Raw genomic sequence first — 26,388 nt, forward strand, 5'->3', positions numbered from 1 at the left:
ACTATAAGAGGGGCGCTAGAGAGCGCGTCACGTGCTCTGTCTGTCGGTCGGGAGGTATAAAGGAGGGGTGACCCCCACTTGTTACCCCCTGATTGTGACGTACTGGTAGCCAGCGCGGGGGATTTCTGAGTGACCCCCCCGGTGGTTTGTGACATATTGGTGGCATAGCGGTGGGATCGAGATAATAGTGTGTGTGAGTGTGAGACCCATACTCCCAGACACTAAAGACTGCCTGCAGCAGCTGTGGCTGCTGGGGTCTTCGGACTAGCTCAACACTAGAGTGTGTCAGAGTGCAGATACTGTAAGGTGTGTGGAGGCATCAGGTGTCAGTTCTGTGTCAGTGACCAAAAGTCTGCAAGAATGGCTGATGGCACCAGGAGCAGAGCTATGCAACTGGCCAATGCTAAGGCAGGAGCCGAAGAGAGGGAGGACGGTGCTGTGGACAGCAATGAGGAGGTTGCCCACGAGTCCTCCAGGAGCTCGACGCCAGAAAACCGTTCTGCCGAGGACATTGCGCAACCTGGCACTGCTGGACAAGATGAGGAGGAGCTCACCCAAGGTTCCTCAACGAGCCAGATGCCAGCCCTCCGCTCTGAAAGGGACAGTGAATCGCCTAGCTCTGCAGCGTGCCGCAGATCACCACGTGCCATTCCACCGAGCCTGGGAGGCTCGGATAGCCTTCTTCAAATGGCTATGGCCCTTCTCCAGGCTGGAGACCAGAAGGGCTACAAGGAACTCCTGGCAGAGCGCAGGGCAGAGCGGCAGGCAGCGCGTGACGCTGAGGCTGCGGAGCGGCACGCAGAGCGTGAGGCTGCGGAGCGAGAGCGGCAGGCAGCGCGTGAAGAGCGAGAGCGACAGGCAGAGCGTGACTACCAGCTGCAGCTAGCTCAGCTCCGGCCCTCATCAGCCACACGTGACCTTCAAGACACCAAACTTCCAAAGGTCCGTGTTGAGGACTTCCCAGTGCTGGAGAAGGATGGAGACTTGGACTCTTTCTTGACTGCTTTTGAACGGACTTGCTTGCAGCACCATCTGAACAAGGACCAGTGGGCCAAATACCTGACCCCCCGTTTAAGGGGTAAGGCCCTGGATGTCCTTGGGGACTTGCCTGCTGAGGCAGATCAGGGCTACGACACCATCAAGCGGGCCCTGATCCAACAGTACAACCTCACCCCGGAGTCCTACCGCAAGAAGTTCCGGAGCCTACAGAAGGGACCAAAGGACTCCTGGGCTGACCACCGGCGGGCACTTGCCCGAGCTGCCGACCACTGGACCCAAGGCCTGCAGCTTTCCACCGGACCGGAGATCCTGGACTTGTTCATCACGGAGCAACTCTTGTGGAACTGCCCTGAGGATCTCCGCCAGTTCATCCGAGACCAGAAGCCAAAGGGGTCCACGGCTACAGCTGCCCTGGCCGATGACTACACCAACAACCGGGCCCCTGAGGCCAGGAGAGCGGCCACCAGCAGCACCTGGAGAGGGGGTAAGATGAATTCTGCGACTGCCCCACCTGCCCCTAGACTGCAGGGGGTGTCCCCCTCAACTCCCCTCTCCAGGCCCGTGGCGGAACCAAGACGGTGCCACCAGTGCAACCTACCTGGACACTTCAAGGCCATGTGCCCTCAGCGTCCCAAGGCCCCGGCTCCGTCCCCGTCCCAAGGGCCGCCCAAGGTGTATTGTGTGGGTGGGGGTGGTGGTAGGTCCCTGGACAGCTTCCAACCTGTCACCGTCAGCCGGTCTGTGACCATAGGACTGCGAGACAGCGCCTCGGAGGTGACTCTGGTGCGGCCTGAGATGGTGTCCCCCCAAGACTTGATCCCTGGAAAAACCCTCGCTGTCTCCGGGATTGGAGGCACTGACCCGGCGCTGCCTGTTGCTGACATTTATGTGGACTGGGGCGCAGGGCGGGGGGTGAGGGAGGTGGGGGTAACTGATCGGATCCTTGCAAACGTGCTACTTGGGACAGATTTGGGGCAGATAACCTCCCAGTTTGGGCCCCAACCAAGGGCTGAACCTTCAGCCAGTACTGACGTGCCTCCGGACAATGTTAATGTGTTATCTATGAATGATGTAAGGGGGGAGGGAGTGAACTCTGATATTTCTGCTTGCACAGACACCATAGACACACACGCAGCTGCAGCTGTGACAGGAGGGGAGGGGGTCAGAGAAAGGTGTGACAATGCCTCTACAAGTAACCAGCCTGTGAGCTGGGATCTGTTGCCCTCTGCAGGGATAAGCAGAGAGCAGGGTGCTGCAGGGGGAGGACCAGTGTGTGGGGTGGGGGCTACCACAGCAAATGTGGGGTCCCCAGAGATTTCACAGCGGGGTTCTGTTGCTGCAGGAGGGGAACAGGCAGGTGAGATTGGGGCCGGTCCAGGAGCGGAAGTGCTCCCAGGTAAGATCTCGGTGCATGGTTCCCCCACAACCGGGGTGTCAGGAAGCCAGGTAGGTCTGCCTGAACCGGCGACTTGGTCAGGAACGGAGGAGGAGCAGGCACGACCCACGGTCGCAGCGGCTGTGGCCGCTGTCACCCGCAGTGGGAGTGCTGGAAGCCAAGGGGCCTCCCGGAGGTCCGATAGCTCTTCCCCTTCTGACCAAGTGGCAGCCGAGTCAGGTGGAGGCCAGGACACAGGTCCCGGGGTACTGACCGAAGATGTGACAGTCTCGTCGATTCTGGCCACATCTAGTCAGGGGTTTCAGGCAGCGTTAGAAGCTGACGACAGCCTGAAAGCTCTTAAGGAGCAGGCGGCACAGCCTCCCTCGGACTCGGACCCGGAGCGAGTGGTCTGGGACCAAGGACGGCTGTACCGGGCCACGGTCCAGCAGGGTTCACCGGAGGCGTGGCCCAGGGACCGACAGTTGGTGATACCCTATCCGTTCCGGACGGAGTTGTTGCGGATCGCACATGAGATTCCGATGGCCGGACACCTAGGGATCGCTAAGACCAAGGCCAGGTTAAACCAGCATTTCTACTGGCCAAAAATGGGGGCCGATGTGGCTGCCTACTGCCGTTCGTGTGAAACCTGTCAGAGAGTGGGGAAGGCGGGGCCACGCCCCAAAGCCCCACTGGTATCTCTGCCCATCATCGATGAGCCTTTCAGGAGGGTGGCTGTGGATCTGGTCGGCCCGCTGGCCATCCCCAGCAGCTCCGGGAAACGCTTCATACTGACGGTAGTGGACTATGCCACCCGGTACCCAGAAGCAGTGGCCTTGTCGTCCATTCGGGCTGACAAGGTGGCCACCGCATTGCTGGAGATTTTCTCCCGAGTGGGTTTTCCCCAGGAAATGCTCACTGACCGGGGGACCCACTTCATGTCCCAGCTGATGGAGGCCCTCTGTAAGCAAGTCCAGGTGCGACATCTGGTGGCCAGCCCGTACCATCCACAGACTAATGGCCTGTGCGAGCGGTTCAATGGCACCTTAAAGCAGATGCTTAAGATGTTGGTCGACTCCCATGGGCGTGACTGGGAGCGGTATCTCCCACACCTGTTATTTGCTTACCGGGAGGTTCCACAGGCCTCAACAGGATTCTCACCGTTTGAGCTCCTGTACGGGCGACGTGTGCGGGGCCCCCTGGCTCTGGTGAAAGAGGCTTGGGAAGGGGATTTGGCCACCCCTGGAGTGTCGGTTATCGAGTATGTCATGCGCTTCCGGGACAAAATGCAGGCCTTGACGCAACTGGTACACGACAATATGGCTCAAGCCCAGGCCGATCAGAAGCGTTGGTACGACCAGAACGCTTGTGAGAGGACCTACCAAGTGGGTCAAGAGGTGTGGGTACTGGTCCCCGTACCACAGGACAAGCTTCAGGCAGCCTGGGAAGGCCCATACCTCGTGTACCAGCAGCTCAACCCTGTGACGTACCTGGTCACCCTGGACCCTGCCCGTGGAAGGCGGAAGCCCTTCCATGTGAACATGATGAAGGCACATCATGAGCGGGAGGCATGTGCGCTCCCCGTGTGCAACCTGCCCGAGGAGGGAGAAGCGGAAACCCTCTTGGATATGCTAGCCCAGGTTAGGGCAGGCGGATCCATTGAGGATGTGGAGGTTGGCCACCAGCTCTTGGAGGACCAACGGTCCCAGCTGTGGGCCACCCTACACCCCTTCCGGGGGTTGTTTACCAACCAGCCCGGAAGGACTGACTTGGCTGTCCATCACGTGGACACTGGGGATCATCCCCCGATCCGGCGTTCAGCATATCGAGTCTCCCTGGAGGTGCAGCAACACATGCGCCAGGAGATTGACGAGATGCTGAAGCTGGGGGTGATCCAGGCATCCAACAGCGCTTGGGCCTCGCCTGTAGTCCTCGTCCCTAAGAAGGACCGAACCACTCGGTTCTGCGTGGACTACAGGGGGCTCAATAAGGTCACGGTCGCCGATGCGTACCCAATGCCACGCATCGATGACCTGCTCGATCAGTTGGCCGGGGCTCAGTACCTGACCATCATGGATCTGAGCCGGGGATATTGGCAGATCCCCCTGACTCGCAAGGCCAGGGAACGCTCTGCCTTTATTACCCCATTTGGACTGTACGAGTCCACGGTGATGCCATTCGGGATGAGGAATGCCCCTGCCACTTTCCAGCGGATGGTCAACACCCTGCTCAAGGGACTTGAAGGGTACGCGGCCGCGTACCTGGATGACATTGCCGTCTTCAGTCCCACCTGGGAGGACCACCTAGAGCATCTAGCACAGGTGCTCAGGCGGATCCACCGGGCAGGTTTGACCATCAAGCCGGGAAAGTGTCAGCTGGCCATGAGCGAGGTCCAGTACCTCGGTCACCGGGTAGGTGGGAGAACACTGAAGCCCGAGCCTGAGAAAGTGGAGGCCATCGCATCCTGGCCCACCCCCAGGACCAAGAAGCAGGTGATGTCCTTCTTGGGGACCGCTGGGTACTATAGGAGGTTTGTTCCATGCTATAGTAGCCTGGCAAAGCCCTTGACGGACCTCACCAAGAAGAAGCTGCCCTCTGCAGTCGATTGGACAATGGACTGCGAGACAGCCTTCCGGGCCCTAAAGGACGCCCTGTCCAGCCCGCCCGTGCTACAGGCAGCCGACTTCACGCGGCCGTTTGTAGTACAGACCGACGCCAGTGACTTCGGCCTCGGTGCGGTGCTCAGCCAGGTGGACTCTGCGAGCCAAGAGCACCCAGTCTTGTACCTGAGCAGGAAGCTGTTACCAAGGGAAGTTGCCTATTCCACGATGGAGAAGGAGTGCCTGGCCATAGTGTGGGCCCTGCAGCGTCTGCAACCCTATCTATACGGGCGCCACTTCATCGTGGAGACGGACCACAATCCCCTCAGCTGGTTGCACACCGTCTCTGGGACGAATGGGCGATTGTTGCGATGGAGCCTTGCGCTCCAGCAATACAACTTCACCATTCGCCACAAAAGGGGCCGTGACCACGGTAACGCAGACGGGCTGTCCCGACAAGGAGAGGTCGCGGACGGGCGCACGGGGGAACACCGGAGTGTGCTGCCCCCTAGCGCCCTCAAAAGGGGGGAGGTGTGAGGCAAATCCCGGGATATGAAGATGAATTATGACTCCAGTCATAATCTCTCATCACTCCCTGGCAGTGCCCCCTCCCTTCTTGTTCTCAGTGTTCCACTTACACCTCCATGGCCATGTCCTGTGATATGGAGATGAGGTGGTGTGGGAACAATGGACACAGGATGACTCCCTGCCGTCACCCTGTAACAAGAGTTGTATCTCATTAGCAAGGCTATGGAACTAGCTAGACAGAACGACTCCAGTAAAAAATGGTTCATATCTCGCAAGCCATATTTCCGATAAATATGGCAACCATAAAAATGGTGTCTCCGCATGTGGACGATGCCGGCACACCCTTTTTATGGGAGCAGGACATTGGGAAATGCCCCAGGCGTGATATCAGCCAATGGGGAACTGGCAGACAGGTCATGAGTCCCCTCGTTCTGTAGCTAAATTCATAACTGTCACAATGAGAGCATTGGCGTCTGCCTACGACGCTCCCAGGCAAAGTTATGGCCAATATCCCCTTTGCTGGATAATTCTGATCCATGCAGGGGGAGTGGCAGTGCTTCCCTGTGAGGTCACTAAGGTAGGAGGGGACCTGGATTGCCCAGGTTGATAACCCTACTTCGGCCATTTTCCAGGGTCTTTTCGCTGGGGGCACGTGTAGGAAACATCTGTGGGAAGGATCCTAGAAACCTGGCCTACAGCGCCCCCCTGTGGCCAGACGCAACAAGGTAACTGCTGGAACTGTGTATGCCTGTTTGTAACCCATGCTTTGATTGTAACTGTACTCTGACATATGTATATTCTGTAGATTCCCTATTGTATATATTGTAGTTTCTAGTGTGCTTTAGGCTGATTAAATTATATAATTAATCTTGGGCTGTTCTGTTATCTCGATCTTGAATCCCACGTCTGTGTGTTCGGCTAATAGTTACCGTAAATCGGTTGGTGGCAGCGAATTGTGCCAAGGATTATTGTGGGGAGGCCAGTGAGATTCGGGGAGATTTTATATATTCCGCCCGCGGAGGTCGGGGGAATATATACCTTACTCTCACCGGGGACCCTTCAATAATCGGCATAAGTAGTATAGCGGCCTCCTTGCTTATGGTCGGGCAATTCCATAATTGGCCTGACTATAAGAGGGGCGCTAGAGAGCGCGTCACGTGCTCTGTCTGTCGGTCGGGAGGTATAAAGGAGGGGTGACCCCCACTTGTTACCCCCCGATTGTGACGTACTGGTAGCCAGCGCGGGGGATTTCTGAGTGACCCCCCCGGTGGTTTGTGACAGGTGGTGTGGGAACAATGGACACAGGATGACTCCCTGCCGTCACCCTGTAGTAGGAGCTGCTAGCTAGTTAGCAAGGCTATGGAAATAGCCAGACAGAACGACTCCAGTAAAAAATGGTTCATATCTCGCAAGCCATATTTCCGATAAATATGGCAACCATAAAAATGGTGTCTCTGCATGCGGACGATGCCGGCACACCCTTTTTATGGGAGCAGGACATTGGGAAATGCCCCAGGCGTGATATCAGCCAATGGGGAACTGGCAGACAGGTCATGAGTCCCCTCGTTCTGTAGCTAAATTCATAACTGTCACAATGAGAGCGTTGGCGTCAGCCTACGACGCTCCCAGGCAAAGTTATGGCCCATATTCCATGTTGGGATATTGTCCATAACTCAAGCCAGGGGTGGAGCAGTGCTTCCCTGTGAGGTCACTAAGGTAGGAGGGGACCTGGATCTGCCCAGGTTGATAACCCTACTTCGGCCATTTTCCAGTGGTCTTTTCGCTGGGGGCACGTGTAGGAAACATCTGTGGGAAGGATCCTAGAAACCTGGCCTACAGCGCCCCCCTGTGGCCAGACGCAACAAGGTAACTGCTGGAACTGTGTATGCCTGTTTGTAACCCATGCTTTGATTGTAACTGTACTCTGACATATGTATATTCTGTAGATTCCCTATTGTATATATTGTAGTTTCTAGTGTGCTTTAGGCTGATTAAATTATATAATTAATCTTGGGCTGTTCTGTTATCTCGATCTTGAATCCCACGTCTGTGTGTTCGGCTAATAGTTACCGTAAATCGGTTGGTGGCAGCGAATTGTGCCAAGGATTATTGTGGGGAGGCCAGTGAGATTCGGGGAGATTTTATATATTCCGCCCGCGGAGGTCGGGGGAATATATACCCTACTCTCACCGGGGACCCTTCAATAATCGGCATAAGTAGTATAGCGGCCTCCTTGCTTATTGTCGGGCAATTCCATAATTGGCCTGACTATAAGAGGGGCGCTAGAGAGCGCGTCACGTGCTCTGTCGGTCGGGAGGTATAAAGGAGGGGTGACCCCCACTTGTTACCCCCCGATTGTGACGTACTGGTAGCCAGCGCGGGGGATTTCTGAGTGACCCCCCCGGTGGTTTGTGACAATCTTCATATCCCGGGATTTGCCTCACACCTCCCCCCTTTTGAGGGCGCTAGGGGGCAGCACACTCCGGTGTTCCCCCGTGCGCCCGTCCGCGACCTCTCCTTGTCGGGACAGCCCGTCTGCGTTACCGTGGTCCCGGCCCCTTTTGTGGCGAATGGTGAAGTTGTATTGCTGGAGCGCAAGGCTCCATCGCAACAATCGCCCATTCGTCCCAGAGACGGTGTGCAACCAGCTGAGGGGATTGTGGTCCGTCTCCACGATGAAGTGGCGCCCGTATAGATAGGGTTGCAGACGCTGCAGGGCCCACACTATGGCCAGGCACTCCTTTTCCATCGTGGAATAGGCCACTTCCCTTGGTAACAGCTTCCTGCTCAGGTACAAGACTGGGTGCTCTTGGCTCGCAGAGTCCACCTGGCTGAGCACCGCACCGAGGCCGAAGTCACTGGCGTCGGTCTGTACTACAAACGGCCGCGTGAAGTCGGCTGCCTGTAGCACGGGCGGGCTGGACAGGGCGTCCTTTAGGGCCCGGAAGGCTGTCTCGCAGTCCATTGTCCAATCGACTGCAGAGGGCAGCTTCTTCTTGGTGAGGTCCGTCAAGGGCTTTGCCAGGCTACTATAGCATGGAACAAACCTCCTATAGTACCCAGCGGTCCCCAAGAAGGACATCACCTGCTTCTTGGTCCTGGGGGTGGGCCAGGACGCGATGGCCTCCACTTTCTCAGGCTCGGGCTTCAGTGTTCTCCCGCCTACCCGGTGACCGAGGTACTGGACCTCGCTCATGGCCAGCTGACACTTTCCCGGCTTGATGGTCAAACCTGCCTGGTGGATCCGCCTGAGCACCTGTGCTAGATGCTCTAGGTGGTCCTCCCAGGTGGGACTGAAGACGGCAATGTCATCCAGGTACGCGGCCGCGTACCCTTCAAGTCCCTTGAGCAGGGTGTTGACCATCCGCTGGAAAGTGGCAGGGGCATTCCTCATCCCGAATGGCATCACCGTGGACTCGTACAGTCCAAATGGGGTAATAAAGGCAGAGCGTTCCCTGGCCTTGCGAGTCAGGGGGATCTGCCAATATCCCCGGCTCAGATCCATGATGGTCAGGTACTGAGCCCCGGCCAACTGATCGAGCAGGTCATCGATGCGTGGCATTGGGTACGCATCGGCGACTGTGACAGCATTGAGCCCCCTGTAGTCCACGCAGAACCGAGTGGTTCGGTCCTTCTTAGGGACGAGGACTACAGGCGAGGCCCAAGCGCTGTTGGATGCCTGGATCACCCCCAGCTTCAGCATCTCGTCAATCTCCTGGCGCATGTGTTGCTGCACCTCCAGGGAAACCCGATATGCTGAACGCCGGATCGGGGGATGATCCCCAGTGTCCACGTGATGGACAGCCAAGTCAGTCCTTCCGGGCTGGTTGGTAAACAACCCCCGGAAGGGGTGTAGGGTGGCCCACAGCTGGGACCGTTGGTCCTCCAAGAGCTGGTGGCCAACCTCCACATCCTCAATGGATCCGCCTGCCCTAACCTGGGCTAGCATATCCAAGAGGGTTTCCGCTTCTCCGTCCTCGGGCAGGTTGCACACCGGGAGTGCACATGCCTCCCGCTCATGATGTGCCTTCATCATGTTCACATGGAAGGGCTTCCGCCTTCCACGGGCAGGGTCCAGGGTGACCAGGTACGTTACAGGGTTGAGCTGCTGGTACACGAGGTATGGGCCTTCCCAGGCAGCCTGAAGCTTGTCCTGTGGTACGGGGACCAGTACCCACACCTTTTGACCCACTTGGTAGGTCCTCTGACAAGCGTTCTGGTCGTACCAACGCTTCTGATCGGCCTGGGCTTGAGCCATATTGTCGTGTACCAGTTGCGTCAAGGCCTGCATTTTGTCCCGGAAGCGCATGACATACTCGATAACCGACACTCCAGGGGTGGCTAAATCCCCTTCCCAAGCCTCTTTCACCAGAGCCAGGGGGCCCCGCACACGTCGCCCGTACAGGAGCTCAAACGGTGAGAATCCTGTTGAGGCCTGTGGAACCTCCCGGTAAGCAAATAACAGGTGTGGGAGATACCGCTCCCAGTCACGCCCGTGGGAGTCGACCAACATCTTAAGCATCTGCTTTAAGGTGCCATTGAACCGCTCGCACAGGCCATTAGTCTGTGGATGGTACGGGCTGGCCACCAGATGTCGCACCTGGACTTGCTTACAGAGGGCCTCCATCAGCTGGGACATGAATTGGGTCCCCCGGTCAGTGAGCATTTCCTGGGGAAAACCCACTCGGGAGAAAATCTCCAGCAATGCGGTGGCCACCTTGTCAGCCCGAATGGACGACAAGGCCACTGCTTCTGGGTACCGGGTGGCATAGTCCACTACCGTCAGTAGGAAGCGTTTCCCGGAGCTACTGGGGACGGCCAGCGGGCCGACCAGATCCACAGCCACCCTCCTGAAAGGCTCATCGATGATTGGCAGAGATACCAGTGGGGCTTTGGGGTGTGGCCCCGCCTTCCCCACTCTCTGACAGGTTTCACACGAACGGCAGTAGGCAACCACATCGGCCCCCATTTTTGGCCAGTAGAAGAAGGGAATTTTGTTACTTACCGTAAATTCCTTTTCTTCTAGCTCTTATTGGGAGACCCAGACGATTGGGGTATAGCTACTGCCCTCCGGAGGCCACACAAAGCACTACACTAAAAAGTGCAAGGCCCCTCCCCTTCTGGCTATACCCCCCCGTGGTATCACGGGTTCTCCAGTTTTAGTGCCAAAGCAAGAAGGAGGAAGCCAATAACTGGTTTAAACAAATTAACTCCGACTAACGTCGGAGAACTGAAAAACCGTTCAACATGAACAACATGTGTACCCGCAAACAACCAAGAAATCCCGAAGGACAACAGGGCGGGTGCTGGGTCTCCCAATAAGAGCTAGAAGAAAAGGAATTTACGGTAAGTAACAAAATTCCCTTCTTCTTCAGCGCTCTATTGGGAGACCCAGACGATTGGGACGTCCAAAAGCTGTCCCTGGGTGGGTAAAGAGATACCTCATGTTAGAGCTGCAAAACAGCCCTCCCCTACGGGGATGTCACTGCCGCCTGCAGGACTCTTCTACCTAAGCTGGCATCCGCCGAAGCATAGGTATGCACCTGATAATGTTTGGTGAAAGTGTGCAGACTCGACCAGGTAGCTGCCTGGCACACCTGTTGAGCCGAAGCCTGGTGTCGTAGCGCCCAGGACGCACCCACGGCTCTGGATGAATGGGCTTTCAGCCCTGAAAGAACCGGAAGCCCTGAGAACGGTAGGCTTCCAGAATTGGTTCTTTGATCCATCGAGCCAGGGTGGCTTTAGAAGCCTGCAACCTCTTGCGCGTACCAGCGACAAGGGCATCGGAACGGCGTATGGGCGCCGTGCGGGAAATGTAGCTTCTGAGTGCTCTCACCAGATCTAGCAAACGTAAACATTCTCATACCGGTGAACCGGATGAGTGCAAAAGGACGGTAAGGAGATATCCTGATTAAGATGAAACGAGGATACGACCTTAGGGAGAAACTCCGGAATGATGCGCAGCACTACCTTGTCCTGGTGAAAACACCATGAAGGGAGCCTTGGATGACAGAGCTGCCAGCTCAGACACTCGCCGAAGCGATGTGATCGCAACGAGAAACGCCACCTTCTGTGACAGGCGAGAAAAGGAAACTTCCTTCAGAGGCTCGAAAGGCGGCTTCTGGAGAGCAACTAGAACCCTGTTCAGATCCCATGGATCTAACGGCCGCTTGTACGGGGGTACGATATGACAAACCCCCTGCGGGAACGTGCGCACCTTAGAAAGACGTGCTAGACGTTTCTGAAAAAAAACACGGATAGTGCCGAGACTTGCCCTTTGAGGGAGTCTAGCGACAAGCCCTTTTCTAACTCCTATTGTAGGAAGGAAAGAAAAGTAGGCAATGCAAATGGCCAGGGAGACACTCCCTGAGTAGAGCACCAGATTAAGAAAATCTTCCACGTTCTGTGGTAGATCTTAGCAGACGTGGGCTTCCTAGCCTGTCTCATGGTGGCAACGACCCCTTGGGATAATCCTGAAGACGCTAGGATCCAGGACACAAAGGCCACACAGTCAGGTTCAGGGCCGCAGAATTCCGATGGAGAAAACGGCCCTTGAGACAGTAAGTCTGGTCGGTCTGGTAGTGACCCCGGTCGGCCGACCGTGAGATGCCACAGATCCGGGTACCACGATCTCCTCGGCCAGTCTGGTGCGACGAGTATGACGCGGCTGCAATCGGATCTGATTTTTTGCGCAGTACTCTGGGCAAGAGTGCCAGAGGTGGAAACACATATGTGAGCCGGAACTGCGACCAATCTTGCACTAAGGCGTCTGCCGCCAGAGCTCTGTGATCGCGCGATCGTGCCATAAATGCCGGGACCTTGTTGGTGTGCCGAGACGCCATTAGGTCGACGTCCGGCACCCCCCAGCGGCAACAGATTTCCTGAAACACGTCCGGGTGAAGGGACCATTCCCCCGCGTCCATGCCCTGGCGACTGAGGAAGTCTGCTTCCCAGTTTTCTACGCCCGGGATGTGAACTGCGGATATGGTGGATGCTGTGTCCTCCACCCACATGAGGATTCGCCGGACTTCCTGGAAGGCTGCTGACTGCGTGTCCCTCCTTGGTGGTTGATGTATGCCACCGCTGTGGAGATGTCCGACTGGATTCGGATCTGCTCTCTTTCTAGCCACTTCTGGAAAGCTAATAGGGTAAGATACCCTGCCCCGATTTCCAGAAAATCGATCTGAAGGGTGGACTCCTGCTGAGTCCACGTCCCCTGAGCCATGTGGCGGAGACAAACTGCTCCCCACCCCGACAGACTCGTATCTGTCGTGACCACTGCCCAGGATGGGGGCTATGACAATGAGGTGGGAATAAGCCACTATTGCAGAGAGTCCTCGGCCGTCAGGGAAAGGGAGACTTCCCGTCCAGGGAGGTTGACTGCCCATCCCATTGGCGGAGAATGTCCCGTTGCCGTTGGCGCAGATGAAACTGCGCAAAGAGAACTGCCTCGATGGCTGCCACCATCTTCCTTAGGAAGTGCATGAGGCGCCTTAAGGGGTGCGACTGGCCTTGAAGGAGAGACTGCACCTCTGTCTGCAGTGAACGCTGCTGGTTCAGCGGAAGCTTCACTATGGCTGATAGAGTATGAAACTCCATGCCGAGATACGTTAGTGATTGAGTCGGAGACAGATTTGACCTTGCCAAATTGATGATCCACCCGAAAGTCTGGAGAGTCTCCAGCGTAACATTCAGGCTGCGTTGGCATGCCTCGAGGGAGGGTGCTTTGACGAGTAGATCGTCCAAGTACGGGATCACCGGGTGTCCCTGAGAGTGCAAGACTGCTACCACTGCTGCCATGACCTTGGTGAACACCCGTGGGGCTGTCGCCAGACTGAATGGCAGAGCTACGAACTGAAGATGTTCGTCTCCTATCACAAAACGTAGAAAACGTTGGTGCTCCGTAGCAATTGGCACGTGGAGATAGGCATCTTTGATGTCTGTTGAGGCAAGGAAGTCTCCTCGAGACATTGAGGCAATGACGGATCGGAGGGATCCCATCCGGAACCGCCTGGCGTTCGCATGCTCGTTGAGCAGTTACAGGACCAGAACAGGACGGAAGGAACCGTCCATTTTTGGAGCCACAAAGAGATTGGAGTACAAACCCTCGCCCTCGTTCCTGAGGGGGGACAGGGATCACCACTCCTTCTGCTCTTAGAGCGTCCACCGCCTGCAGCAGGGCATCTGCTCGGTGGAGAGGTGGGGCCGTTCTGACGAATGGAGTCGGAGGACGAGAACAGAACACTGTCCTGTGCACGTGAGCACAATGTCCGTCACCCACCGGTCTGTGACCTGTGGCAGCTAAATGTCGCCAAAGGCGGGGGAGTCTGCCATCAACCGCGGATGCGGAGAGAGAGAGAGAGAGCTGAGAGTCCTGAGGAGACCGCCTTGGTAGCGGTTCCTCCGACTGCCTTCCTTGGGCGAGATTGAGCCCGGCCGGAATCTGAGCCCGTCTGAGGTTTTGTAGCCCTTTTGCACGAGGACAATTGGGACCTGCCGGAGCTTGGGAAGGACCGAAACCTCGACTGTACTTTTAGGACAGTATTAACAGGGTAAGTCGCAGTGCAGACATTGCGGGGTTACGGACGCCTCTGCGGTAGGTACAGATGTCCCTGCTCAAGGTCAGCTGCGCAAGAACAGCTGAAAAGGTTAGGTTGCCAATACGGCTGTGGATGCCGGAGCAACCGACACGCCGATAGCCTCCTAGACAGATTTCAACCAGAGTCCATCTGTCTGTGAATGGCATCTTTAAGTGAAGCCCCATCTCCAGTGCAACTATGGCTCTATATGCAAGCCTGGAGATTGGAGAATCCACCTTTGGACCCTGGGTCCAGCGCTGACCACGTCAGGGGAAAAGGGATAACGTGTATCCTAAAAACGTTTGGAGAAGACGCTTATCTGGTAAGCGTGGTGTTCCTGGACTGCTTCTCTGAAGTCAGCGTGGCCTAGAAAATTACTCAATATCTGCGTGAGATACTGAAAAGGAACTTCTCCTGTTCGTCTCCTATCTCCACTGGGGGAGCTGAGGGAGAAAGATCCAACCTTCCATTAGATGGACGGTATAGGATCATTCCGTATGGCGTTACCACCCGGTGTATCCGGATTGAGAGCGATGTCAGTAACAAAGCCCTGAAGAGCTGCCTTTTGGTCAAGTAGATTGCCCATGGGTGCAAGTCTCTATATTATGACTACTCCGTCCTGTCCATGGACAGGGTTGACAGGAGGCTTCTTTGGCCACAACTAGTAGAGCCCCGGCAGACGAAGTGCTAGAGACCCCCGGCAGACGACGTGCTACAGGGGAGGGATAGCATGCACACAATGGGACGGTGTCATGAACAGCATCCCATGTAGTAAAAACAGCACTGAAATCTGTGTTGCTTTTTTGCCGCTGCCGACTAGCTATCTAGAAGTATATAGCCAAGATAGGTGACCGTACATTGCAATGTATAGCATACAGGCATAAAGTACGAAGATGACCACTGCAGCACAAGCAATACAAGCAGCATAGAAGCCTGTGCCCTGGCACCCCTGCTCTTCTGCTGCTGTATACTAGTCATCTAGGGGAATATAGCCAGAAGAGTGACCCTACAGTGCAATGTATAGCATACAAGCACAAGTACAAATGAACACTGCAGCACATGCAATACGAGCAGCATAGAAGCCTGTGCCCTGGCACCCCAGCTCTCTGCTGCTGTAGACTGGTCATCTCGGGGAATATGGCCAGAAGAGTGACCATACAGTGCTATGTATAGCATACAAGCACAAGTACAAATGCACACTGCAGCCCATGCAATACAAGCAGCATAGAAAAAAACTGTGCCCCAGCACCCTTGGTTTTCTGCTGCTGTAGTCTAGCCATTCCAGGAGAATATAGCTAAGACTAGCGACTGTACAGTGCAATGTATAGCATTATAAGCATAAACACAAATGAACACCTCAGTCGGCAATACAAGCAGCCTGGAAAGCCTGTGCCTTAGCACACCTGCTTTCCTGCTGCTGATGTGTCGCTCCCAAGCGGGCATATAGCGACCTATGCAGTAAAAAAACAACACATGTACACACTGCAGTATATATTGTGGTCAGCACTATGTGCCTCTTACCGCCCGCCTATTAAGCGGGTGTATGATCGCCACCGTCCTGCCTTGGGTGCCGAAAGTCCGAGCTCGGACTGCAGTAATGGCTGCCGGCTTCTTCCCCAGCTCGTGTGAGGAGGGGCGGGCCGTGGGCGTGCCCCCAAGGCAGAGCGGGAATCCGGCGTCCGACAGTGTGCAGTGAGAGGGCTGGAGCATGTAAAAAGGCTCCAGCCCTCGGCGCTGCTGATTGCTCAGCGCCTGTCCCCTTCCCTGAGTGACAGGGAGGGGGCGGGAACGAAGCGGCACTAGGCCGCAGAAGCCGGGGACTGGATTTATAAGCGCCGCCGCCGTAAAAGCGCGGTCGGCGCCCAGTCCCCGGCGAACTACAAGTCCCAGCCGCGCCGCCGCTCCCGGAGCGTCCGGCGCGGTAGTTCCCAAAACACAAAGTCACTCAGCAAAGCTGCAGTGACTGTAACCCTTTACTGTCCCCGGCGCACTAGCACACCCAGCAAGTCTGGAGTGTGCTGTGCCTGTGTGTACGGGGACACAGAGTACCTGTAATGGTGCAGGGCCATGTCCCTGAACGGTACTCCAGCTCCGAATCCAGCAGGTTCAAATGGGTCTGTGGATGGAGCCCGGCGTCAGAGCTTTGAGGCCGGCAGGATCCCACTTCCTCAGAGCCCCTCAGGGGGATGTGGAAGGAAAGCAGCATGTGGGCTCCAGCCTCCGTACCAGCAATAGGTACCTCAACCTTACAACACCATCCACGGGTGAGAAGGGAGCATGCTGGGAGCCCTATATGGGCCCTCTTTTCTTCCATCCGAAATAGTCAGCAGCTACTGCTGACTAAAATCTGTGGAGCTATGCGTGGATGTCTGACCTCCTTCGCACAAAGCTTGAAAACTGGAGAACCCGTGATACCACGGGGGGGTATAGCCAGAAGGGGAGGGGCCTTGCACTTTTTAGTGTAGTGCTTTGTGTGGCCTCCGGAGGGCAGTAGCTATACCCCAATCGTCTGGGTCTCCCAATAGAGCGCTGAAGAAATGCTGGTTTAACCTGGCCTTGGTCTTAGCGATCCCTAGGTGTCCGGCCATCGGAATCTCATGTGCGATCCGCAACAACTCCGTCCGGAACGGATAGGGTACCACCAACTGTCGGTCCCTGGGCCACGCCTCCGGTGAACCCTGCTGGACCGTGACCCGGTACAGCCGTCCTTGGTCCCAGACCACTCGCTCTGGGTCCGAGTCCGAGGGAGGCTGTGCCGCCTGCTCCTTAAGAGCTTTCAGGCTGTCGTCAGCTTCTAACGCTGCCTGAAACCTTTGACTAGATGTGGCCAGAATCGACGAGACTGTCACATCTTCGGTCAGTACCCCGGGACCTGTGTCCTGGCCTCCACCTGACTCGGCTGCCACTTGGTCAGAAGGGGAAGAGCTATCGGACCTCCGGGAGGCCCCTTGGCTTCCAGCACTCCCACTGCGGGTGACAGCGGCCACAGCCGCTACGACCGTGGGTCGTGCCTGCTCCTCCTCCGTTCCTGACCAAGTCGCCGGTTCAGGCAGACCTACCTGGCTTCCTGACACCCCGGTTGTGGGGGAACCCTGCACTGAGATCTTACCTGGGAGCACTTCCGCTCCGGGACCGGCCCCAATCTCACCTGCCTGTTCCCCTCCTGCAGCAACAGAACCCCGCTGTGAAATCTCTGGGGACCCCACATTTGCTGTGGTAGCCCCCACCCCACACACTGGTCCTCCCCCTGCAGCACCCTGCTCTCTGCTTATCCCTGCAGAGGGCAACAGATCCCAGCTCACTGGCTGATCACTTGTAGAGGCATTGTCACACCTTTCTCTGACCCCCTCCCCTGTCACAGCTGCAGCTGAGTGTGTGTCTATGGTGTCTATGCAAGCAGAAAAATATCAGTTCACTCCCTCCTCCCTTACATCATTCATGGAGAACACATTAACATTGTCCGGAGGCATGTCAGTACTGGCTGAAGGGTCAGCCCTTGGGGGGGGCCCAAACTGGGAGGTTATCTGCCCCAAATCTGTCCCAAGTAGCACGTTTGCGGGGATCCGATCAGTTACCCCCACCTCTCTCACCCCTCGCCCTGCGCCCCAGTCCACATAAATGCCAGCAACAGGCAGCGCCGGGTCAATGCCTCCAATCCCGGAGACAGCGAGGGTTTTTCCAGGTATCAAGTCTTGGGGGGACACCATCTCAGGCCGCACCAGAGTCACCTCCGAGGCGCTGTCTCGCAGTCCTATGGTCACAGACCGGCCGACGGTGACAGGTTGGAAGCTGTCCAGGGACCTACCACCACCCCCACCCACACAATACACCTTGGGCGGCCCTTGGGACGGGGACGGAGCCGGGGCCTTGGGACGCTGAGGGCACATGGCCTTGAAGTGTCCAGGTAGGTTGCACTGGTGGCACCGTCTTGGCTCTGCCACGGGCCTGGAGAGGGGAGTTGAGGGGGACACCCCCTGCAGTCTAGGGGCAGGTGGGGCAGTCGCAGAATTCATCTTACCCCCTCTCCAGGTGCTGCTGGTGGCTGCTCTCCTGGCCTCAGGAGCCCGATTGTTGGTGTAGTCATCGGCCAGGGCAGCTGTAGCCGTGGACCCCTTTGGCTTCTGGTCTCGGATGAACTGGCGGAGATCCTCAGGGCAGTTCCACAAGAGTTGCTCTGTGATGACCAAGTCCAGGATCTCCGGTCCGGTGGTAAGCTGCAGGCCTTGGGTCCAGTGGTCGGCAGCTCGGGCAAGTGCCCGCCGGTGGTCAGCCCAGGAGTCCTTTGGTCCCTTTTGCAGGGTCCGGAACTTCTTGCGGTAGGACTCCGGAGTGAGGTTGTACTGTTGGATCAGGGCCCGCTTGATGGTGTCGTAGCCCTGATCTGCCTCAGCAGGCAAGTCCCCAAGGATTTCCAGGGCCTTACCCCTTAAACGGGGGGTCAGGTATTTGGCCCACTGGTCCTTGTCCAGATGGTGCTGCAAGCAAGTCCGTTCAAAAGCAGTCAGGAAAGAGTCCAAGTCTCCATCCTTCTCCAGCACTGGGAAGTCCTCAACACGGACCTTTGGAAGTTTGGTGTCTTGAAGGTCACGTGTGGCTGATGAGGGCCGGAGCTGAGCTAGCTGCAGCTGGTGGTCACGCTCTGCCTGTTGCTGTCGCTCTTCACGTGCTGCTTGCCGCTCCGCAGCCTCAGCGTCACGCGCTGCCTGTCGCTCACGCTCGGCCATGAGTATCTCGTAGGTATCCCGGTCTCCAGCCATAAGCCTGGCCAAGGCAGCTTGAAGGAGGGCCTCTGCACCTCTCAGGCCGGAGGGATTGGCAAGTGGTGATCTGCGGCACGCTGCAGAGCCAGGTGATTCACTGTCCATTTCAGAGCGGAGGACTGGCATCTGGCTCGTTGAGGACCCTTGGGTGAGCTCCTCCTCATTTTGTCCAGCAGTGCCAGGTTGTGCGATGTCCTCTGCAGAGCTGTTCTCTGGCGTCTGGCTCCTGGAGGACTCGTGGACAACCTCCTCATCGTCTCTGGCCTGAGCATCGGCCATTCCTTTGGCTTTGCTCCTGGTGCTCTCAGCCATTGTTGCAGACTTTGGTCACTGACACAGAACTGACACCTGATGTGCCCACACACCTTACAGTATCTGCACTCTGACACTCTAGTGTTGAGCTAGTCTGAAGACCCCAGCAGCCACAGCTGCTGCAGGCAGTCTTTAGTGTCTGGGAGTATGGGTCTCACACTCACACACACTATTATCTCGATCCCACCGCTATGCCACCAATATGTCACGAACCACCGGGGGGGGTCACTCAGAAATCCCCCGCGCTGGCTACCAGTACGTCACAATCGGGGGGTAACAAGTGGGGGGTCACCCCTCCTTTATACCTCCCGACCGACAGACAGAGCACGTGACGCGCTCTCTAGCGCCCCTCTTATAGTCAGGCCAATTATGGAATTGCCCGACAATGAGCAAGGAGGCCGCTATACTACTTATGCCGATTATTGAAGGGTCCCCGGTGAGAGTAGGGTATATATTCCCCCGACCTCCGCGGGCGGAATATATAAAACCTCCCCGAATCTCACTGGCCTCCCCACAATAATCCTTGGCACAACTCGCTGCCACCAACCGCTTCACGGTAACTATTAGCCGAACACACAGACGTGGGATTCAAGATCGAGATAACAGAACAGCCCAAGATTAATTATATAATTTAATCAGCCTAAAGCACACTAGAACTACAATATATACAATAGGGAATCTACAGAATATACATATGTCAGAGTACAGTTACAGATAAAGCATGGTTTACAAACAGGCATACACAGTTCCAGCAGTTACCTTGTGCGTCTGGCCACAGGGGGGCGCTGTAGACCAGGTTTCTAGGATCCTTCCCACAGATGTTTCCTACACGTGACCCCCAGCGAAAGAACACTGGAAAATGGCCGAAGTAGGGTTATCAACCTGGGCAAATCCAGGTCCCCTCCTACCTTAGTGACCTCACAGGGAAGCACTGCTCCACCCCTGGCTGGAGTTATGGACAATATCCACAACAGGAGATATGGCCATAACTTTGCCTGGGAGCGTCGTAGGCAGACGCCAACGCTCTCATTGTGACAGTTATGAATTTAGCTACAGAACGAGAGGACTCATGACTTGTCTACTAGTTCCCCATTGGCTGATATCACGCCTGGGGTACTTCCCAATGTCCTACTCCCATAAAAAAGGTGTGCCAGCATCGTCCGCATAAAGAGACACCATTTTTATGGTTGCCATATTTATCGGAAATATGGCTTGCGAGATATGAACCATATTTTACTGGAGTCGTTCTGTCTGGATACTTCCATAGCCTTGCTAATTAGATAGCAGCCCCTACCACAGGGACACGGCAGGGAGTCATCCTGTGTCCATTGTTCCCACATCATCTAATCTCCATATCACAGGAGATGGCCATGGGATGTGTTGCTAGGATGTGACACCTTCCAAGATGTTGGACATTGAGAACAAGAAGGGAGGGGGCACGGCCATGGAGTGATGAGAGCGATTATGACTGGAAGTCATAATTCCTCTTCATATCCCAGGATTTGCCTCACAGCCACCATTGCAGAGAGTCCTTGGCCGTCTGAGAAAGGGAGACTTTCCTGTCCAGGGAAGTTGTCTTCCCGTCCCATTGGCGGAGAATGTCCCATTGAAGTGGGCGCAGATGAAACTGCGCAAACGGGACTGCCTCCATTGCTGCCACCATCTTCCCTAGGAAGTGCATGAGGCGCCTTAAGGGGTGCGACTGACCATGAAGGAGAGACTGCACCCCTGTCTGTAGTGACCGCTGCTTGTCCAGCGGAAGCTTCACTATCGCTGAGAGAGTATGAAACTCCATGCCAAGATACGTTAGTGATTGAGTCGGTGACAGATTTGACTTTGAGAAGTTGATGATCCACCCGAAAGTCTGGAGAGTCTCCAGCGCAACATTCAGGCTGTGTTGGCATGCCTCTTGAGAGGGTGCTTTGACAAGTAGATCGTCCAAGTAAGGGATCACCGAATGTCCCTGAGAGTGCAAGACTGCTACCACTGCCGCCATGACCTTGGTGAAAACCCGTGGGGCTGTCGCCAGACCAAATGGCAGAGCTACGAACTGGAGATGGTCGTCTCCTATCACGAAACGTAGAAAACGTTGGTGCTCTGTAGCAATCGGCACGTGGAGATAAGCATCTTTGATGTCTATTGATGCAAGGAAATCTCCTTGAGACATTGAGGCAATGACTGAGCGGAGGGATTCCATCCGGAACCGTCTGGCGTTCACATGCTTGTTGAGCAGCTTTAGGTCCAGAACAGGACGAAACGAGCCGTCCTTTTTTGGAACCACAAAGAGATTGGAGTAAAAACCTTGCCCTTGTTCCTGCAGAGGAACAGGGATCACCACTCCTTCTGCTCTTAGTGAGCACACCGCCTGCAGAAGGGCATCTGCTCGGTCGGGATGTGGAGAGGTTCTGAAGAACCGAGGCGGAGGACGAGAACTGAACTCTATCCTGTACCCGTGAGACAAAATGTCTGTTACCCACCGGTCTTTGACCTGTGGCAGCCAAATGTCGCAAAAGCGGGAGAGCCTGCCACCGACCGAGGATGCGGAGGGAGGAGGCCGAAAGTCATGAGGCAGCCGCCTTGGAAGCGGGTCCTCCGGTTGCTTTCTTGGGGCGTGAGTGAGCCCGCCAGGAATCTGAGCTCCTTTGCTCCTTCTGAGTCCCTTTGGACGAGGAGAATTGGGTCTTGCCGGAGCCTCGAAAGGACCGAAGCCTCGACTGCCACTTCCTCTGTTGAGGTTTGCTTGATCTGGGCTGGGGTAAGGAGGAGTCCTTACCTTTGGACTGTTTAATGATTTCAGCCAATTGTTCACCAAACAGTCTGTCTACAGATAGTGGCAAGCTGGTTAAACATTTTTTGGAAGCAGAATCCGCTTTCCATTCCTTTAACCACAAGGCTCTGCGCAAAACCACAGAGTTGGCAGACGCCATTGAGGTACGGCTCGTAGAGTCCAGTACAGCGTTGATAGCGTAAGTCGCAAACGCAGACATTTGCGAGGTTAGGGACGCTACTCGCGGCACTGCTGGACGTATGATAGAGTCCACCTGTGCCAGACCAGCTGAAATAGCTTGGAGCGCCCACACGGCCGCGAATGCTGGAGCAAACGACGCGCCGATAGCTTCATAGACAGACTTTAACCAAAGGTCCATCTGTCTGTCATTGGCATCTTTAAGTGAAGCCCCATCCTCCACTGCAACTATGGATCTAGCCGCAAGCCTGGAGATTGGGGGATCCACCTTTGGACACTGGGTCCAGCGTTTGACCACGTCAGGGGGAAAGGGATAACGTGTATCCTTAAGACGTTTGGAGAAACGCTTATCTGGGTAGGCATGGTGTTTCTGGACTGATTCTCTGAAGTCAGCGTGGTCCAGAAAAGTACTCAGTTTACGCTTGGGATACCTGAAATGGAACTTCTCCTGCTGTGCCGCTGCCTCCTCTGCTGAAGGGGCAGGGGGAGAAATATCCAATAGTCTATTGATGGCCGCTATAAGGTCATTTACCATGGCGTCACCATCAGGAGTATCCAGATTGAGAGCGGTTTCAGGATTAGACTCCTGATCCCCCTCCTCTGTCTCATCATGTAGAGACTCTTCTCGCTGAGACCCTGATCCGCGTGATGACGTGGAGGGTCTCTCCCAGCGAGCTCGCTTAGGCTGCCTGGGACTGTCATCTGAGTCAGAGCCTTCAGCCTGAGATGCCTGGGACCCCCTTGAGGCACGGATTAACTCCAGCTGAGGGGGGACCGGGGAACGTTGCCGCAGCAGTGTCCATGGTCTGAGTAACTGGCCTGGCCTGCAAGGTCTCTAGGATCTTTGTCATAGTGACAGACATCTTGTCAGCAAAAACTGCAAACTCTGTCCCCGTCACCGGGACAGGGTTCACCGGCGACTCTGCCTGGGCCACTACCACCATAGACTCCGGCTGACGAAGTGGCACAGGGACCGAACATTGCACACAATGGGGGTCTTTGGAACCTGCCGGTAGATCAGCCCCACAAGCGGCACAAGCAGCGCCTACAGCCTGTGTCTTGGCACCCTTGCGTTTTGCGGATGACATGTTGTCGTCTCCTCAGAGCAAGATAGGGTATACAGCCAAGAAGCGACCTTACAGTGCAATAAATATATATATATATATGGTATAGAGAAAAAAAGTACACCAATATAACACTGTGGCACTAGTGGGGCCAGCACTAAAGTGCTGCTTACCGCCCGCTTAACGCGGGTGTGTGGTCGCCAGAAATCCCTTGTCTGGGTCTCCCAGAGCCTGTGTCCGTTCCCCAGCCAGACTGCATGCAGGAATGGCTGCCGGCGTCTCTGTGGAGAGGGGCGGGCCCTGGGCGTGTGCAGACAAAGAGCGGGAAACCTGCGCCCCACTGTGCTCAGTGAGAGGGCTGGAGCATGTAAATAAGACTCCAGCCCTCGGCGCTGACTATCGTACAGCGTCTCTCCCTTGCCCTGATTGACAGGGTGGGGGCGGGAACGAAGCGGAGCTAGGCCGCAAAAGCCGGGGACTAAATTTATAAGCGACGCCGTCGTAAAAGCACGGTCGGCGCTAAGTCCCCGGCGCACTACAAGTCTCAGCCGCGCCGCCGCTCCAGGGGCGGCCGGCGCGGCAGTCCCCAACACATAAAGTCACTCAGAGAAACTGCAGTGACTGTAACCCCAGCGCGCAGCGCTACTGTCCCCGGCGCACTAGCACACCCAGCAAGTCTGGAATGTGCGCGGCCTGTCCATACGGGGACACAGAGTACCTGAATGTTGCAGGGCCTTGTCCCTGAACGGCACCCAGCTCCGTATCCAGCAGGTACTACGGGTCTGTGGATGGAGCCCGGCCTCAGGGCTTGGGGGCCGGTAAGATCCCACTTCCTCAGAGCCCCTCAGGGGGATGGGGAAGGAAAGCAGCATGTGGGCTCCAGCCTCCGTACCCGCAATGGGTACCTCAACCTTAACAAACACCGCCAATAGGAATGGGGTGAGAAGGGAGCATGCTGGGGGCCCTATATGGGCCCTCTTTTCTTCCATCCGATATAGTCAGCAGCTACTGCTGACTAAACAGTGGAGCTATGCGTGGATGTCTGACCTCCTTCGCACAAAGCTTGAAAACTGAGCAGCCCGTGATCCCACGGGGGGTGTATAGCCAGAAGGGGAGGGGCCTTACACTTTTTAGTGTAATGCTTTGTGTGGCCTCCGGAGGCAGTGCTATACACCCCAATCGTCTGGGTCTCCCAATGGAGCGCCGAAGAAATATGATATCAGGGACTAATGATTCATAAAACATTTCCTCTCCTCTGACCCATTTATTGGTTCCCGGTGGTTTGACACCACTGAGCAGTATGGATCCTTGCTATATGTCCCACTTACCAAGTCTGGATTTGCCCAGTGTCCTTTAAGGGCGGTGGACACTTTCCCGATAATTAGGTCGTTCATTTGCTGAGTGGCTTCTGGATTGTCTCTATAAAATAAATAAAAAAATATATTATACAATGTAAAGAATAAAGAAAAAATGAAAAAAAATAAATTAAAGAAAAAAATATATTATACGATGTAAAGAAGAAAAAAATAAAAGAAGGGAATTTTGTTACTTACCGTAAATTCCTTTTCTTCTAGCTCTTATTGGGAGACCCAGACGATTGGGTGTATAGCACTGCCTCCGGAGGCCACACAAAGCAATTACACTAAAAAGTGTAAGGCCCCTCCCCTTCTGGCTATACACCCCCAGTGGGATCACTGGCTCACCAGTTTTAGTGCAAAAGCAAGAAGGAGGAAAGCCAATAACTGGTTTAAACAAATTCACTCCGAGTAACATCGGAGAACTGAAAACCGTTCAACATGAACAACATGTGTACCCGCAAACAAACCAAAAATCCCGAAGGACAACAGGGCGGGTGCTGGGTCTCCCAATAAGAGCTAGAAGAAAAGGAATTTACGGTAAGTAACAAAATTCCCTTCTTCGGCGCTCTATTGGGAGACCCAGACGATTGGGACGTCCAAAAGCTGTCCCTGGGTGGGTAAAGAAATACCTTATGTTAGAGCTGCGAAGACAGCCCTCCCCTATAGGGAGGCAACTGCCGCCTGCAGGACTCTTCTACCTAGGCTGGCGTCCGCCGAAGCATAGGTATGCACCTGATAATGTTTGGTGAAAGTGTGCAGACTCGACCAGGTAGCTGCCTGGCACACCTGTTGAGCCGTAGCCTGGTGTCGCAATGCCCAGGACGCACCCACGGCTCTGGTAGAATGGGCCTTCAGCCCTGATGGAACCGGAAGCCCAGCAGAACGGTAGGCTTCAAGAATTGGTTCTTTGATCCATCGAGCCAGGGTGGCCTTAGAAGCCTGCGACCCTTTGCGCTTACCAGCGACAAGGACAAAGAGTGCATCCGAACGGCGCAGGGGCGCCGTGCGGGAAATGTAGATTCTGAGTGCTCTCACCAGATCTAACAAATGTAAATCCTTCTCATAGCGATGAACTGCATGAGGACAAAACGAAGGCAAAGAGATATCCTGATTAAGATGAAAAGAGGATACCACCTTCGGGAGAAACTCCTGAATGGGGCGCAGCACTACCTTGTCCTGGTGGAAGACCAGGAAGGGAGCCTTGGATGACAGCGCTGCTAGCTCAGACACTCTCCGAAGAGATGTGATCGCTACCAGAAAAGCCACTTTCTGTGATAGTCTAGAAAGTGAAACCTCCCTCAGAGGCTCGAAGGGCGGCTTCTGGAGGGCAACTAGTACCCTGTTCAGATCCCATGGATCTAACGGCCGCTTGTACGGGGGAACGATATGGCAAACCCCCTGTAGGAACGTGCGCACCTTAGAAAGTCGTGCTAGACGCTTCTGAAAAAAGACGGATAGCGCCGAGACTTGTCCTTTAAGGGAGCCGAGCGACAAACCTTTTTCTAACCCAGATTGCAGGAAAGAAAGAAAGGTAGGCAATGCAAATGGCCAGGGAGACACTCCCTGAGCAGAGCACCAGGATAAGAATATCCTCCACGTTCTGTGGTAGATCTTAGCAGACGTGGGTTTCCTAGCCTGTCTCATGGTGGCAACGACCCCTTGGGGTAAGCCTGAAGACGCTAGGATCCAGGACTCAATGGCCACACAGTCAGGTTCAGGGCCGCAGAATTCCGATGGAAAAAAGGCCCTTGGGACAGTAAGTCTGGTCGGTCTGGTAGTGCCCACGGTTGGCCGACCGTGAGATGCCACAGATCCGGATACCACGCCCTCCTCGGCCAGTCTGGAGCG

At 55.5% G+C, this 26,388-nt stretch overlaps 1 protein-coding gene across 1 annotated transcript in view; it reads right to left on the minus strand.

The window, feature by feature from the left end:
• The window catches only part of UBR4 (ubiquitin protein ligase E3 component n-recognin 4), a 133,649-nt gene that overhangs the window by 30,341 nt on the left and 76,920 nt on the right, over positions 1 to 26,388 (minus strand). The window contains 1 exon segment of the mRNA XM_075329199.1: positions 24,511 to 24,601. Within this exon segment, the coding sequence (XP_075185314.1) occupies positions 24,511 to 24,601 (91 nt within the window).

The sequence above is a fragment of the Anomaloglossus baeobatrachus genome, chromosome 11 (assembly GCF_048569485.1).
Source record: "Anomaloglossus baeobatrachus isolate aAnoBae1 chromosome 11, aAnoBae1.hap1, whole genome shotgun sequence".
In the NCBI taxonomy this organism is placed as follows: Eukaryota; Metazoa; Chordata; class Amphibia; order Anura; family Aromobatidae; genus Anomaloglossus; species Anomaloglossus baeobatrachus.